The sequence below is a fragment of the Perkinsus marinus genome, assembly GCF_000006405.1.
Source record: "Perkinsus marinus ATCC 50983 genomic scaffold scf_1104296958234, whole genome shotgun sequence".
NCBI lineage: Eukaryota > Perkinsozoa > Perkinsida > Perkinsidae > Perkinsus > Perkinsus marinus.
Window position 1 is genome coordinate 325,332 of NW_003206847.1, and position 14,977 is coordinate 340,308.

At 48.4% G+C, this 14,977-nt stretch overlaps 6 protein-coding genes across 6 annotated transcripts; 3 read left to right on the plus strand and 3 right to left on the minus strand.

The window, feature by feature from the left end:
* Positions 1-2,473: 2,473 nt before the first annotated feature.
* Positions 2,474-3,732, minus strand: Pmar_PMAR006073 (hypothetical protein). Its single transcript, XM_002774445.1, has 5 exons — positions 3,593-3,732; positions 3,430-3,544; positions 3,222-3,380; positions 3,011-3,175; positions 2,474-2,956 (listed from the first exon to the last, which is right to left on the minus strand). Exons 1-5 carry the CDS (start codon positions 3,703-3,705, stop codon positions 2,843-2,845), a joined length of 666 nt encoding a protein of 221 aa, XP_002774491.1. The 5' UTR covers positions 3,706-3,732; the 3' UTR covers positions 2,474-2,842.
* An 859-nt stretch (positions 3,733-4,591) lies between these two features.
* Positions 4,592-5,430, minus strand: Pmar_PMAR006074 (mago nashi protein, putative). The gene is made up of 6 exons (XM_002774446.1): positions 5,339-5,430; positions 5,159-5,289; positions 5,040-5,111; positions 4,943-4,996; positions 4,801-4,899; positions 4,592-4,747 (listed from the first exon to the last, which is right to left on the minus strand). Exons 1-6 carry the CDS (start codon positions 5,406-5,408, stop codon positions 4,688-4,690), a joined length of 486 nt encoding a protein of 161 aa, XP_002774492.1. The 5' UTR covers positions 5,409-5,430; the 3' UTR covers positions 4,592-4,687.
* A 1,092-nt stretch (positions 5,431-6,522) lies between these two features.
* Pmar_PMAR006075 (serine/threonine-protein kinase chk2, putative) lies at positions 6,523-9,468 on the plus strand (the record flags this gene model as incomplete). The annotated part of the gene is made up of 2 exons (XM_002774447.1): positions 6,523-7,291; positions 7,400-9,468. 2 exons carry the CDS (start codon positions 6,523-6,525, stop codon positions 9,466-9,468), a joined length of 2,838 nt encoding a protein of 945 aa, XP_002774493.1.
* Positions 9,469-10,006: 538 nt separating this feature from the next.
* Pmar_PMAR006076 (hypothetical protein) lies at positions 10,007-11,287 on the plus strand (the record flags this gene model as incomplete). Its single annotated transcript, XM_002774448.1, has 7 exons — positions 10,007-10,103; positions 10,174-10,324; positions 10,372-10,439; positions 10,485-10,545; positions 10,594-10,697; positions 10,757-10,877; positions 10,928-11,287. 7 exons carry the CDS (start codon positions 10,007-10,009, stop codon positions 11,109-11,111), a joined length of 786 nt encoding a protein of 261 aa, XP_002774494.1. The 3' UTR covers positions 11,112-11,287.
* An 821-nt stretch (positions 11,288-12,108) lies between these two features.
* Pmar_PMAR006077 (hypothetical protein) lies at positions 12,109-12,600 on the plus strand (the record flags this gene model as incomplete). Its single annotated transcript, XM_002774449.1, has 1 exon — positions 12,109-12,600. One exon carries the CDS (start codon positions 12,109-12,111, stop codon positions 12,598-12,600), a length of 492 nt encoding a protein of 163 aa, XP_002774495.1.
* A 790-nt stretch (positions 12,601-13,390) lies between these two features.
* Positions 13,391-13,571, minus strand: Pmar_PMAR006078 (hypothetical protein; the record flags this gene model as incomplete). Its single annotated transcript, XM_002774450.1, has 1 exon — positions 13,391-13,571. A coding segment is annotated over one exon (181 nt), but the record flags the coding sequence as incomplete, so codon positions are not given.
* Between the last annotated feature and the right edge of the window lie 1,406 nt (positions 13,572-14,977).

Below are 14,977 nucleotides of genomic sequence, written 5' to 3' on the forward strand. Positions count from 1 at the left end.
TGAATACCAAGTTTAAAAACACTGTTTGTTTGATGGTCAAAGTACTGCTCATCGAACGACACGTTATCAGCTTGCTTAACTTGCCCCATGCATGCCTGAACTTTCTCTGAACGGGGGGATACACGATACACGTCAGCCAGTTTCCACTGCAGTGGAAAAGAAATTACAGATTTGTCACCCGTGATTCATAGAACAGATCCAAATAGGTTGATGCATCTCACTTTGATATTGACAACTCAACAACGACCATACCTACTCTTAAAAAGGAGGTCCTAACTACGTGGTGTAGTTGATACATCATACATACGAATGAATGATACTCATGAAGACCAATGAGGCGCAGCCCACTCGGATGTCGTGAGGCTCAGCGATGACGATAGAATTTGTGACATTGTGATGAGCTGTTGATGATAGGGACGAGTTTAACGCCTTACGATAGGCACGATGATGTAGATGATAATGCAGGCTACAATGACTGCGAGAATAATTTTTAGTTTGATGTTTCGGATCTGCATTTGTCTCCTGAGATCGGCCGACTGCCTCAGAAAAACATGAGCTTGCCTAGTCATGTCTTCCGTCCTTCGCCCTAAGTTCTCCGCACTCTCTTGATTCTCCACAATACGTCGTACCTGAATAATATGTCCCAGAAGCCTCCTTTGCTCCTAGGGCAGTGCTCTACGACGCCAAACATTACAGCTCGAGAGTCAATCGTAGGTGAACAACGATTTTCTCCCAGGATCACGAAAGCCCGCGTCTTACATTATCCTGCATGACGCCTTGTACTTCTTCTACCTTTTCTCGAACGCGACTGCTCTTGTTGTGAGCACCCGGATCCTCATACTAGAGATAACGACAGTGCAATTCGACGAACGGGAATAATGGTCGAAACCAGTGAGTCCCACAGTGGACATGGGCTACATAGATATGCCTACCTTGATCATCATCTCCTTCATACGTTTCCTATTCGGTCTGCTAAGGCCTTCCGCTGGAACGTCATCAAGACGAACTCCAGAGGACTCTATAATCTTCCGCAGATCTTCGCACAGTTGCCACGCTGTGGTCACAGGATATCTAATCACGATGCTTGCAGAATCGCCTACCACAGGTGTTGCCGAAGAAACTCCGCACACCCGGTCGTGACGATAAGGAAGGAATCAACGATGTCAACCTCGAAATAAATGTGTGCTCGAGATCGCGATAGAGACCTCAGTGAACAGCAAGACACGTCGAAATCCAGACAGAGCCGAATAACTGAGGTCCCTAACACTACTACCCTTTATCAACTGAAGCCACATAGACACAGGAGGCATTGCTGTCTGCAAGGACGTATAAGCGGTTACTCCAAGCAGCCTCCCCTGTATTGGCAACCTACAACAATACCAAGTCGACTCGCATATCCCATAACAGGGGAGGGGGATATGCCAAGCATCACCCTGGTGCAATCAATATCTCTAGTTGGGGCGGCTATGCCATCAGCCCAAGCTATGCCGTGGTACAGTCAATTCCCCCGGCCGGGGCGGCTATGCCACTACCCCAAGCTATGCCCTAGTACAATCAATTTCTCTAGTTGGGGCGGCTATGCCACCACCTCGAGCTATACTCTAGTACAATCAATTTCTCTAGTTGGGGCGGCTATGCCACAACCCCGAGCTATACCCTAGTACAATCAATTTCTCTAGTTGGGGCGGCTATGCCACCACCTCGAGCTATACTCTAGTACAATCAATTTCTCTAGTTGGGGCGGCTATGCCACAACCCCAACATGCCTTAGTTCTTTTAACTGCGCAAGAACATGGGGTAAACTGTCAAATTCTTCGACATGGCCGCTCGCTCGACGAAATTCACCTCGCTAAGAGCTACGCTAATAGGCTTGTGGAAGGCATAGTGTCCGACGTTCTCATGATGAACCCACGGTATTCGAGGAGGTCGAGGAATGAACCCATCCCGGCTCACCCGTCTAGACCCAGGGATGGCAACCTTGTGTATTTCTTCGAAGAAGGCACTCTCGATCTCAGAACGCTCTCTCGAAGATATAGTGGGATTGAAGTGGGAAAGAAGAGTCTGAAAGAACACAGCTCGAAGAAGGCAGAACACTTGGAGGAGAGTAGTCGTACGGCTTGATCCTTTAAACGTGCAACTGCGAGATAACTCACTCGACCGCCATCATCAGGGCCGGGCATACTGTGATAAGACTGGATAAAGATAACTTGGGAAACCGGACTGCTATAAGCATGCTACCTCCTTCTGCTATAAGCAAGCACACTACTGCTATACGACGAGTACTACTACGGCAACAGACTGTTGCCAACAGTACTACCATTACTACGAATCGTAGTCTACGATCCCTATCGCCTTTACCATGACTACTACTGTCATTTCCAATATTAACTCGCCTTAGTGATCACTCTAAAGCAAGACCTCATTGATATCAAGAGTTACTATGTATAAATACTACTGCTACATCACAAGATCCTCATCTTCTTCAGAAGCACCCTGGCCCGGGAAGGAGCGTCAGTGAAAATATGAGCAAAAACGAGCAGTAGCAGCAGGTTCAAGTACGGCATGGTTACAGAGGATTGCCGACTCGACATGACTGACTTCAACGAATGACCGCTCTTCTTCCGAATGATGATAATCAGCGAAGGTGATGAGAGTGCCTTTGTTAACTCATCAGAAATGTCTATAAGGATGATTATGATATAACAGTAACAGGTTATTGCTTATGGCGCCTCTTCCATTACAAAACCCACTAAGCAACTTTCGCACGAAGTCCGCACCAAATTGGCCGCCAGTAACCATATTGTCGTTCGAGCGATAGTAATGCTACTGATTCAACCAACGATCAGGCCGCATTAGCCACAACCTCAGCGTGGTGACCCTTGCTCTTCTTCTCTCCGGGTGGTGGTGGTACTTTCGGAGGCGATTTTCGCTTTTGGCTGGGCTTGGGCAAAGGTACCTGATACGATTACAATGTACAACAAATGCAGTAAACTTCTACTGTCAGTATTACTTCAACAGCAGTGATGGCATCAGAATTGGGCAGCCTCGTTATACGAAGAAGCCTCTCTATAGGGCCTCTGCACTTTGGACAGTGAGCACCTCCGACTGCTTCATTGCAGGCAATATGCATGGCGCAAGGCTCGCATATACCACCATGACCGCACGGTAATATAACCTGATTACATCCCACTCAGACAAGGACACACCGTCAGAACTACTACCATATCGCCCGGGTTTTCCAAACAAACACTGCAACACGGGATCTCCCACGGCTTCTCATTCGGATCACTAGGGGGCGGCAACTGAGTAACTTCGTTGGTCGGTATGAAGTTAGCTGACGACAACCGCACTAGGGGAACCTCCGGGCCAGTAGGAGGTGCCTGAGCCAATCAAGATATCAATGCCAAGATTGTGAAACACGAGACTAACCTGCGATGCTGTTTGCACCATAGTGCCTCCAGGCTGAGAACGGTCTATTCTGTTGACAGCATGACAGCTGCTACACACAAACACTGTGGCTGAGGTAGGGACCGACTGGGCGTAACTATAAAAAGAAATAAGTCAGTATTCTTTCATCGATATTGCCTCTGACCTGCAAGTGCCACACACTAGAGGCTCGGTTAAAGGGGTAGGGGTACTCGGAGCAGTCTCGGAAGCTTTCTTGTTCTTCTTACTACCGCACTTGAAAATATCGAAGAACCCCATACAGATGAAACGCCGAAAAGTATTTTTTAACCAACCTGAGGTACTAACCCTCCCATAAGGATCTCTATTGTGTTGAACCATAATCAACTTTTGATACTCATAGTTGCATCGATGATATGGACAACTCAAGACATCTACTACGACATCAATTTCACTTCCTAAGAATCTCCTCGACCTGCCAGCCACCCCCGAATGAACGCAGATGACCCTTGAGGCCTTTGATAACAATAAGGACTACTCATCCGCGGTTTAACACTACACTTCGAGTGAAGAGAGGGAAACTGAGACATTCCAATGAGAAACTACTGTATCATCCACAGTGAGCTCGCTGACACCAACTCAAAAAAGAGTTACAAAACAGACTATCAAAGAATAGATAGAAAAATGGGCTAGATGATGCATTCAACTACGAACAGAAGTGTATATCGTCACTTTATCAACATTCTCGGTATAATTAATGGTCATAGCACCCGTCATGTAACGCATGAGGCAAATAGAAAGATGTAGTACTAGGACAGTTGAGAGGTCTCTGAACCTGTAGCCGAGCTCACTGTGGGTAACCGTATTCAGAAGGAGGTTGCTAAAGCCAACATTGCTCGATATCAGCACGCAATCAATGTCTCATCTGAGACGAGGCAGGCCAGCAACATCACAGGCGGCAAACAAGTCGAGACCCCAATAGCGTAGTCGCATACAGATGGGATGGAGTGAAAGAGCACAATCCGAATAGACATCCCCGAGACCCAACCAGCGACAGTGAGTGGCCCTGGTAGGAGCTACTAGCTGGTCAGAATAGTGCCACGTAATCTCGTATCAGCTGCAGCAGATACGGTCATCACCAATACCATCACAAACCCTACCCCTAAACTCAACAATGTGCACCGGCGAGTAGCAGAGGAAAATATGTGACTATCTGCAATCTCTGCTGAGGTTAACCATCCTCTGGATTGCAACCGTCTCCCTCATCTACGTTCACCCTCCCTTATACAGGCTTGATTCTGAAGTGTAGGCCGATCAAAGAAAACACGAAGCACTTCAAGTCCTGAGCAAAAGGGGGACTAAAACAAACAACAACGTCAAAGGGGAGAGTACTACCTGAACCAGATAGTAGAAAGTCTTCAGTCCATCAGGATCCTTAGAGTTGGCTACATCGTGCATCGATCCAATCTTACTCGTAGTGAAGGACAAGTGTATCTAGCCATGGGTTACCACACGTATTGCCAATAAGGAACATTACAGCTTCCTTTCCAGGACCACCACCGAGGATGACCTCCAACTCCTGACGGCCAATCTGAGGGGGAATATTACGGAAGAGGAGACGCTTTAGGTGGTACCTTATCGGGCACTGGCCAGAGATTGTCGTCCTCCTTCGCTATCTTGCTGTCATCAACGATACGTCGTAGCTCCTGAGAGAGGAAGCCTCAGAGGACGATATAGCCCTTGAGAGACTCACGGCAAGGACCGCCTGGCTCACATAAGCCTCTTTTCGAATCATCGAGTCTTGTTTGTAATTGGAGTTGTTGGCGTAACGGAGACGTCCGTCGGGGCGGAATTCAAACTCTAGGAATTCGTGACCGAATTTCCCTGACGAAAATGAGGCTCTCCAAAGCCACCAGCCTCCCTCGAGCATTACCCTTATGACCAACGTAGTATCGTACGTAGAAGTCGTTGTCGGCCATGGCTGACTGCTGGGATGTGTCCATTACGATAAGACACAAGAAGGCTAAAAGCACATGGTCATAAGTCATTCAAATTGGAGATACCCATTCGCGTCACTGCGCCACGAAATTCCCTCCGAAACCTACGAAGGAGATCCAATCTAATACAGTCGACCAAGACAGAGGAACAACGACTGTTGCGGAGGGCCATCCGACAGCTAATAAACATTTTTGACCGCTGATTCCGCGACGTGAACTTGATGCTGTGACCCACTAGAGAGGGCTAACCTCGAATAAGAAGGAACTCCCCTGAGTAAACATCAGTGTCATTAGTAAGGAGGTCTGAGGGAAGGGTAAGGCGTTGTGTTCCGCATAACAGGCAGCAACAACGACGGAACACGTTGAGGAATTGCAAGAAGGAGCAAGATTGCAAGACTTTGAACTGTCTCTCAGTTGTGACAGCCTCCTCTGTCCTTGCTGAAAAATCCTGAAAGGGGTCGAGTGAGGAGGGCCTCGGCATCTCACCCTAGAGAGCGGCTTATATACTTTGCTGGAACGGCTGTAAATTGTAGGGTTGGGTGCCATGTGATTGGGTTGAACCGCCTACCTCTTAGGTGACAGAGGACGGCTATTACCAATAGAGCAAGAATACACTTGAATGAGCGAAAAGGAGCTATCGGGGGGTTCGACAAAAACGTAGTCGATAATACGTGATGGCCCTCTGCCACGGGCCCCAGCTGTTTGGGGAACTCACGCTCGTCATTGGTAGAGACACCCGAGGGATGTGCTATTCGTTCCGGCTCGTATTGCGGACCGACAGGGATGTACCAACAGAGCAAGGCGGAGGACTTGCGATGAGCCTGCGGGCAGTAGCAGTCACCGTACACCCTCCCCCTATCAACGGCCCTGCACTGAGAGTATGTGATATGCATATGAGGCACCAGCTGGAGGGGACGTAGAGGGACTCGGGTAGGATAATCAACTTGAACGATGGTAGTGGTGGCAGTGATGAGATAGGGACATACTCGAATGCCTTCGGTCTTCAGTCGGTGCTCACTCATGGTTTCTCTATGTTCTCTTTAGTGTTCTGAGTTCCTCTTCGCAGGGCGATGGAATCATCTGTGCAGCTTTCTATCTTCTTGTGGTTGTTGTTGTTATTATGTCGGATAGTGACAGCAGACGATCGACCGGCAGTGGGGTCGTCGACCCGTCCTCCCTCCCTCCTGGCATCACCCCTGAGTTCGGTCCCTCGGCCGACCCCAAGCGGTACCTCATAGGACGCGAGATTGGCGCCGGTGCCACGGCTCGGGTCTTCAAGTGCAAACGACAGAAGGATGGGAGGGTGTTTGCTGTGAAGTGCCTATTCGTCCAACGAGCTCGATTGTCGGAGGAGTTCGACCGAGAGCTAGATGCCTTGCATAAGGAGATAGGGATACTCTCCCGTCTCAAACATCGCAACATCGTAGCCTTGCATGATGTTGTCGAGACCCAGACTGCGGTGTACATCGTTATGGAGTATGTTGGTGGTGGCGAGCTTTTTGACTATGTTGTTGACAATGACAACTTCAACAACGAGAACGTAATACGTTTCGTTTTCTGTCAAGTTGTCGACGCCCTCCTCTACCTGCACGTCAACGGTGTTATCCATCGCGATCTCAAGCCAGAGAATATTTTGGTGTCTAGCATTACCACGTCGGTCCCCTCGGGCTACCAAGAGGTGCCTGGTGACATGCCTGTTTACCCGGTGGTCAAGTTGGCTGACTTTGGTCTGTCTAAAGCGGTACAGAATGCATCGAGTTTAGCCATGACTTGGGTGGGCACCCCTCAGTACTGGGCACCGGAAGTCATCAAGGCTCAAGAGGATAATGTGGGTTACGATGGCCGCGCGGATAACTGGAGTCTTGGTGTACTGCTCTATGTTATGCTAGGTAGTATTAAAGCGGGCTACTGGGCTCGGTATAGTAGTAGTAGTAGTAATGTATTCGGCATTCTTTATCATCCCTGAAGTCTCCGTTTGATATTACTGCTACTTTCAGGTAAGCGATATCCCTTCACTGGCCAACACATGAATGACCAAATACGGATAGGGCACTTCAAGTTCAAGAAGATGGACCATGTTAGTGAAGATGCGAAGAACTTGGTATCCAGATTGATAGTCGTTAACCCCAACGATCGGATCTCACTCGAGGATGCTCTAGGCCACCCTTGGCTTCGAAATTTCCCTCCTGCCCAAGCTCTACAGCAGGTGTGGGTTCCGGAATCTCGTGTACCACAACTCACTGAACTTTACTCTACTCTTACCGCGAGGGCCATTGGATATGAACCGACTATTAGCAGTGTGCCTTCACAAGTGTTGAAGCCGACGAGCATCGCGGAAGCTCCGAGCCCGTTGGCTAGTTTTCACGAACCGGGCGAAGACTCCCCTATGACCATCGACGACGATGAGGATGATTATTCCCCGATCGATGGGATGCAGGTCGAACATTTGGACTCTCGGGGGGACCCGATGGAGACTAGTGACATATCGCAGTCTCGGAGTTCGGCTACACGAGGTGACCGTCATAAAGAAAAGGAGTACTTGGCAGTTCAAAATCGTGGAGGATCTCGCTCGCCCGTGTCTGATGTCGCCAACAGAGTTGTCGTGCCGAACTTGGCGGCGAATCTTGGGAAAAAGGCGGCGCAAGATTTCCGTCTAGATGAACTTTGCACTGCACAGCTGAACATTCTGAAGATCTTTCAGCAAATTTATATACATTTTCGGCATCATCCAGTGGTGGCTCAGCTAGTTCAAGCGATGATTTTCGAAGCACGGGAGCTCCAGACGCAGACGACGGTGATGCTGAGTCGCTGTGGTGACATTGCGGAGGTGGTTAGAAAGGACCTGTCGGACATGGTCCTGTTCGCGGAGGAGGGTCTGCCTGATGAGGCCATGGCTGGGCTGGATTCGGTGAAAGCAAAGTTACAAGGAATGTCGGCGAGCTCTGAGGAGCTGCATGCGCACTATGTGGAGTTTGAGGGGAAGGTGCAGAAGATTATAGTGGGCTTGCCGACTACTGTTGTTGGAATACCATCAGCACAGCAAAGGGAGATCACTGCTAAGGCTATAATGGATGCTAAGGAAGTCATTGATTCTGATGTAAAGATGTCTACAGACGGCCCTAAGATATCACTCGTGGAGTCTAGTTCGAGCGCCAACGACAGCAGCAATATGGGGAATAGCAGTGGCAGGAGGACACTCAGTCGGCGATCGAAACGGGCTAATGAGCGTTTGGATTCCCTCTTGGATAGGCTTCGCAACCTGCCCTCTGATGGGAAGATTATTTCAGCGGTGGATGGTAAAGGTGACGCGATCGATTCCGAGGTGGCGGAGTTGCTGGATTTGCCATTCCTGGCAGCGGGTTATGTTGGTGGATATTCGGAGAAGCGAAAGAAGCCAGAGTCGAGCTCGGATGAATCTGCTGTGGTCTCGGACAAGGAACTTGAAGCACAGGGCGAAAGGGCAGCGTGGTCCGTCTCAGATGAGACGATGAAGAAATCGGATGAGGAAGAGTCTATTCCCTCTCGGAAAAGTGACATGCCTAGTGGCAGCGACTCGGAGGCAACAGCACAGCTGGCGGTGACTCGCAAGCTGGTGAATAATGGTGGTTCTGATCCGACTGCTGCTCTCATCGCTGATTCGATGAGGAAACTGCGAAGAATCGATCAGATCCTCCACAAGGTGACGGTGTTTTGGCAGGGGGTGGATCAATCTGTGGCGAAGTTGTCGGATATGCGAGAAAATGCGGCGAGGCTGTTGTCGGGAACGACGAAGTCGGCGCGGATTCTGGCAGTTTTCAGAGAGAGGGCGCGCGAGAATAACGATTTCTGGAAGACCTATGAGGATGTGTGCAAGGAGTATGCGAGGACATCAGCTCGTCAAATGCAAGCTTACTTGGAGGATATGAACTTGGTCTATGCACAAGTTGATGATTTTGATTTGAAGTCTGCTGCTGCTGCCGCCGCTGGTCAGGACGGTGATTCTTCCTCCCCGCCGACGCCCAGTCTAGTTGCTCGACAGGGCTCGGCAGCCTCTATGAGGCTCGCATTGGCTGATACTAGTAGCTGATGATGATGATCATGTTTGAACTTATTCGATTGTTGTTGTTTCGGTAGGTAGTGTGTTGGGGTCTGAACTCGTAGTACTTCTGCTCCTATAAGATTTTCAATCGATGTATAGTTGTGTTGTAAGTGTGTTTGGATCACGACTGTACTGGGGAAGGTGCATCGTAAAGAAATTACGATAGGGCTCAGGATCCGCGTTAACGCCCTGGGGCGCTCTGTAGGGTAGCCTCGAGGGGTCGGTCTTAGGCGCGCTATGCAGGGTGCGTTGTTGGTGTTTGATGAATGTGAGGAAGGTCGAGAGAAGAGCACTGTTGCTGCTCGCAACGGGTGTCGTAAATACGCGTTGTCTAAGGTGACGGTTTCGCCCGTTTCGGATAATGGCTGAAACTGCCCGAGCGTTTCAAGTGTCATGGATGTAGACCATTTAACAAATAGCTTGATTACGAGTTTTTCACTCGGATAGCGTGCTATTGCGGGCGCAGTTTCATAACTGTGGGCAGTCTCTTTATAAAGACCTATTTCCCGTAGTAAGCTTCGTCTGCATGGTAACCGTCTTATCCATAGCTCTTACTGGCTTCCTCCTCCTACACGTAGTCGTTGGTGGAGGTTTGAAGCGACCAGATCAGGAGAAGAGGGGATGTAAGCTACTGGGCGGCCGATTATGTTACCATCGCAACTGCCTGGTGATCGTTTTCGATCTCATTCTTAGGGGAGGCGAAGATTAACGCCGCGACGAGGAACGTCAATTACGCTCTTTACGCCAATGGACGAGGCTGGGTGAAGTCGAATGGCAAGTCGGACTGCAACGGTAAGTGGAAGGACGCGGAGACCTACGGCGCTCGAAAGAAGAAAATCAAACAGTGAGTCCTCCGTTTCCGCCCCGTCTCGCTCATTCGTCGCGTCGTAGATTCTGCATTCGGCTACACGAGAAGCATCAAGACGACAGAGGTTATACCGATGCTCCGAAGAGATACGGTGGGATGAGAGGAGCTTCAAATTGTCGTTTGATGGATGTTATAGATTGCCGACTTGATCCGAATGACAAGGGGAATAACCATGGAACCAAAAACCGTGACTGGCTGTGAGTGACGCTTCCCAATGGGATTTCTGGCATAGTTTGGATTTGCAGATGTTATGAGAAAGAACAAGAATACGTATTGATGCCTCCTCATGGCCCTGGACTCAACTCGACTTGTCCTTCAACCAACCCGTGGCTACACCGTGCTCTGTCATGTAAGTTGGATGATGTCCTTCCCTCCCTCTCCATGAGTGGTTCACTTCATCTCGTTTAGGGTATCCCCGTGATAGCCCACCCAAGTGGTGTCGATATAACTGGTATGAGAAGAGGCAAGTCTGCTGGTGTATGCCGGGCTTTTATCGGGAATCACCGTATGACGTGTCACTCTCCAAGAGGTAAATTTCTTTCCGATGATCGTCTCGCACTATTTCCGCTACTCTTTCAGAGGCTGTCCCGAGGAGGAGATCTTCATCATCCCGCGGTTCGTCAGGAGGAGCGAACTACGCCGACTAGGAGCATTCGATGAGCCTCCAAGAAAAACTGGGGCCGTGGCTGAGGAATCCTCCACCGAGGAGTGTACTTGTCCATCCCCATCTGATGCGTTTGACGAGGCCTCCAAGTCTCCATGAGTACTGTAATCGTCAGATGAAGTCGTGATGATTATGTGAAACGATAATTCATCGCTCTATAGCTTTGCCGCAAACGGCAAATCTGTCATTATCTTTCTTGTATGTAAAGAACATGCCGCACTTATTTTAATAGCGCATGTGAAGTCTATGTGAAACTATGGAAGTTCTCTTTTAGTAAACTCTGTAAACTTGTGTTTATCAAGAGTGGGTAGGAAATGATTCCGGATGGTCAACACGATATGTGTGCGCTTTTACGCTGCTTCTAGCACTACAAGATGAATATGCGTATCACCTTAGGAAACTATTGATGTGGTTGATATTGGAATGCAGAAATCTTCTTATGGTTGATGAACAGCTGAGGGTTTCCAAACAGCTCGACGTCCACATAAGCGTTTGTTGCTTGGTGGTGGCTCATAGTCGACTACACAAGTCGGAGGGAGTTGTAAAGATCTCTATGGGTGGAAGCAGTAATACTTTACCCTCCGAGTGAACTCGATTATCGGTCGATGATGGATAGTACTACAAACTTGGGAGTGATCAGCTATGCACAAACGTGTAATCGCGCAGAATGGGTAGAAGCAGTAACAGCGTCCGTCAAGTGTCGCATTCAGAGTACTCATTCTACCTATTGGAGAAGTGATGGGGGAAATGCTCTGTAACTGCCGCCGCCGACAAGAGTTCATTGAACCCAATATAACAGTCGACCTGACGCTGATGCAATCTACTCCAAAATTTTCACGTCTCGTGACGCGACGTGTTTCTAGCGGCTTCACGTTTGGGCACGCGTGCCCGTGACGGCTTCATGTGCAAACGGGCATATGAACTCCGCTCGCCACGGGCACTCATTTCCTCAGGTTAACGTACTTGGGCACTTATGCTTGAGTCGATGTTTCAGTTTAGTTTTCGGATGCAGCCAATCGCGTCGAATTGTGACAAACCATCTTCAGCATGGAGCCGTGCACCGATTGGCTCGTTTATATGGACCATCTGCTCCCTCATGGTCGTAGCTAGACTTCTTCTACAGTTCGTCGCGGTCCCCTATGTAGCCAACTTGATGGTCAAAGACTCTACGTGGTCTGTATCAGAGTTACACGTTGGGAAAGAGATCCCATGTGTTGATATGTCTCCTGCTTACACATGCTATGAATGCCGATCCACAATCGAGGTCTCTGACATTCAATTCGATGCCGAGTTCATGCTCCCACCCGTCCCTATCTTCATCAAGAGCGGTGTAGGTGAGTCGTTTCTAGGCTACAAAATCTTCCCAACTCTGACGTTGACGGGTGGAGCTTCGACCAACAAGTTTGTTTCCAACGGCGATTTGATTGCTAGTGTGCCTTTATCCAATAGTTTAGACCCCCTGACGGATCCTGTTGAAGCCTGGATCCTAGCCAGTGTTGATGTACAGCTCTTCGGTTTTACCGTTACGGATGTTCTTATGCGGAAGACTTTTCTTATTCCTTTGCGCAACTTCTCGATTGCGGTTTGAGATGACCAAGCTCTAGTGAAGTCCCTAAATGACCGGTGGGTATCGGCCTGTTAACAGTCGATCGATAACTCCACATGGTCTTCCATCGGGTCGCTGAACCCCCCTTTGACCAAGGAATCGGACAATGGTCTGTTATTCACGATTGCCCTGAGATATCATTGCTATTGTAGTATTAGATATTTCAAAAAGATCAAATTTTTTGAATCCCTTTCACTCAACTATCATATTTCAATACGCTACTGGTTCGCGCCGCGTTGAAGTGACTACTGTGAATGTTTTCCCCTTAACATGACTATTGGGAAATCGTCCAGATTTCGTGCATATGTATCGACAGGGCTGGTTTATGTCTACTGCACACCCCTGAGGGAAAGTTTAACTGATCGCAGTAGTTTACATATAGCAGTTTAACTAAACAAAAATTGTTAAAATCAGAAATGATTAGGAGAGTGATACATCAAGATCGGAATAGAAGTACACGGGCGTACTTCCGAGATTCCCAAACTTCATATGTCATAATATCGGAAAGAGCATCTCCGCGCTGAGTTATCATACTCATTATTCCCAACCCAAACACCCAATCCCTACTCATTATCCCCGCACATGGATCAAAGTATGCTAGGAGAGAACTTGCATTGTTTCACATAAACTTCACATGCGCTATTAAAATAAGTGCGGCATGTTCTTTACATACAAGTAAGATAATGACAGATTTGCCGTTTGCGGCAAAGCTATAGGGCGATGAATTATCGTTTCACATAATCATCACGACTTCATCTGACGATTACATTACTCATGGAGACTTGGAGGCCTCGTCAAACGCATCAGATAGGAATGGACAAGTACACTCATCGGTGGAGGATTCCTCAGCCACGGTCCCAGTTTTTCTTGGAGGCTCATCGAATGCTTCTAGTCGGCGTAGTTCGCTCCCCCTGACGAACCGCGGGATGATGAAGATCTCCTTGGGACAGCCTCTGAAAGAGTAGCGGAAATAGTGCGAGACGATCATCGGAAAGAAATTTACCTCTTGGAAAGTGACAGGTCATACGGTGATTCCCGATAAAAGCCCGGCATACACCAGCAGACTTGCCTCTTCTCATACTAGTTATATCGACACCACTTGGGTGGGCTATCACGGGGATACCCTAAACGAGATGAAGTGAACCACTCATGGAGAGGGAGGGAAGGACATCATCCAACTTACATGACAGAGCACGGTGTAGCCACGGGTTGGTTGAAGGACAAGTCGAGTTGAGTCCAGGGCCATGGGGCCGATGGAGTATTTTGTAAGGATTGAAAGAACTTCTTTTAAAGGCACAAAAATAATTTCCGTGAGCTCCGTGCGGAATTAAGAAACTTAGGTATATCTCGCTACTCTAATACTTATTGTAAACACGACGGGGAAAATGTGTAGATAATCGGAAAAGGTTCCCGATTATCCGAGTTCCACTGTGCCACTCTGCGCTTGCACGGTCTGCGCACGCGTGTAGCGTTCATTATCCACGAAGTCCGCACACGTGAGCAGACCGCACGACATGTAGATCTTTTAAAACAAGAAGAATCTAAAACTCCGCAACGTATCTTCACGACTTTAAAAAACTGGACTGCACTTGAGACTTGACTCCCAATCTTAGTCAAAACCCGCTCATCGAATTCCTTACCATAATGGTAAGGAGATACAGATACCCTGTAACCCCTCCTACCACTGGCGGCCTGTGTGCACACGCAATTGGAATGATAAATATTGTTCACGTATTGCATACTGTATGTAGACTGGAGCGGTACCAGTCAGCCGGAAGCATATATAATCTACGACGATCCAGACTGAATTAAAGAGATATGGCATGTGTACGTTCGTAGTATGGAATTCATGTAGATGGTTGGCAGCCCAGGGCTGCTATTAGAAGTGTAAGTTTAGCGCATGCTTGCGCGCGTGTGGATTTTCGCTGCACGAATCTCATCTTGTCTAATATCACGCAGTAGTGGTTGGGTTTTCTCGAGCATGTGAGTTGGCCCTTCGATGGTGAATCCATCGGAGACTGCGAACATTTGAAGGGAAGTTGAAATGAGTTATCAGCCCCTTCTACGAGTACTAGTGGCTGTGCAGTGCACAATGACAATGATCTATCAAAACATGGAATGTATTCGGAATGTTACAGAGTTGAATTTTGGCCAAAATAACGACCGAGATGCCTCTTCTTCTGCCTATCCGTCTGCTCGCCTTGGTTTACGTATTGGGCGTGTTGAATGTCACCCGAGCAGAAACTCTGAAGCTCGATGTGAGGCTCAAAGGTGTAGCGGATTCGCTTCTGATTGTTTCATACTCTGGTCGACAGATGGCAAAGCTAGATGTCTCGTGACACTGGGTCTGGTTCTTTTT

Bases quoted from the DNA above. Each gene is read 5' to 3' on its own strand.
- Pmar_PMAR006074 (XM_002774446.1), bottom strand. From the start codon at position 5,408: ATGGACACATCCCAGCAGTCAGCCATGGCCGACAACGACTTCTACGTA. The intron at 4,997-5,039 runs GTACCACCTAAA...ATTCCCCCTCAG, and splicing joins TCTGGCCAGTGCCCGATAAG to ATTGGCCGTCAGGAGTTGGA. The intron at 4,900-4,942 runs GTAATGTTCCTT...ACCCATGGCTAG, and splicing joins GTGGTCCTGGAAAGGAAGCT to ATACACTTGTCCTTCACTAC.
- Pmar_PMAR006073 (XM_002774445.1), bottom strand. From the start codon at position 3,705: ATGGGGTTCTTCGATATTTTCAAGTGCGGTAGTAAGAAGAACAAGAAA. The intron at 3,545-3,592 runs GTCAGAGGCAAT...TTCTTTTTATAG, and splicing joins CTAGTGTGTGGCACTTGCAG to TTACGCCCAGTCGGTCCCTA. The intron at 3,176-3,221 runs GTAGTAGTTCTG...GGATGTAATCAG, and splicing joins TGGAAAACCCGGGCGATATG to GTTATATTACCGTGCGGTCA.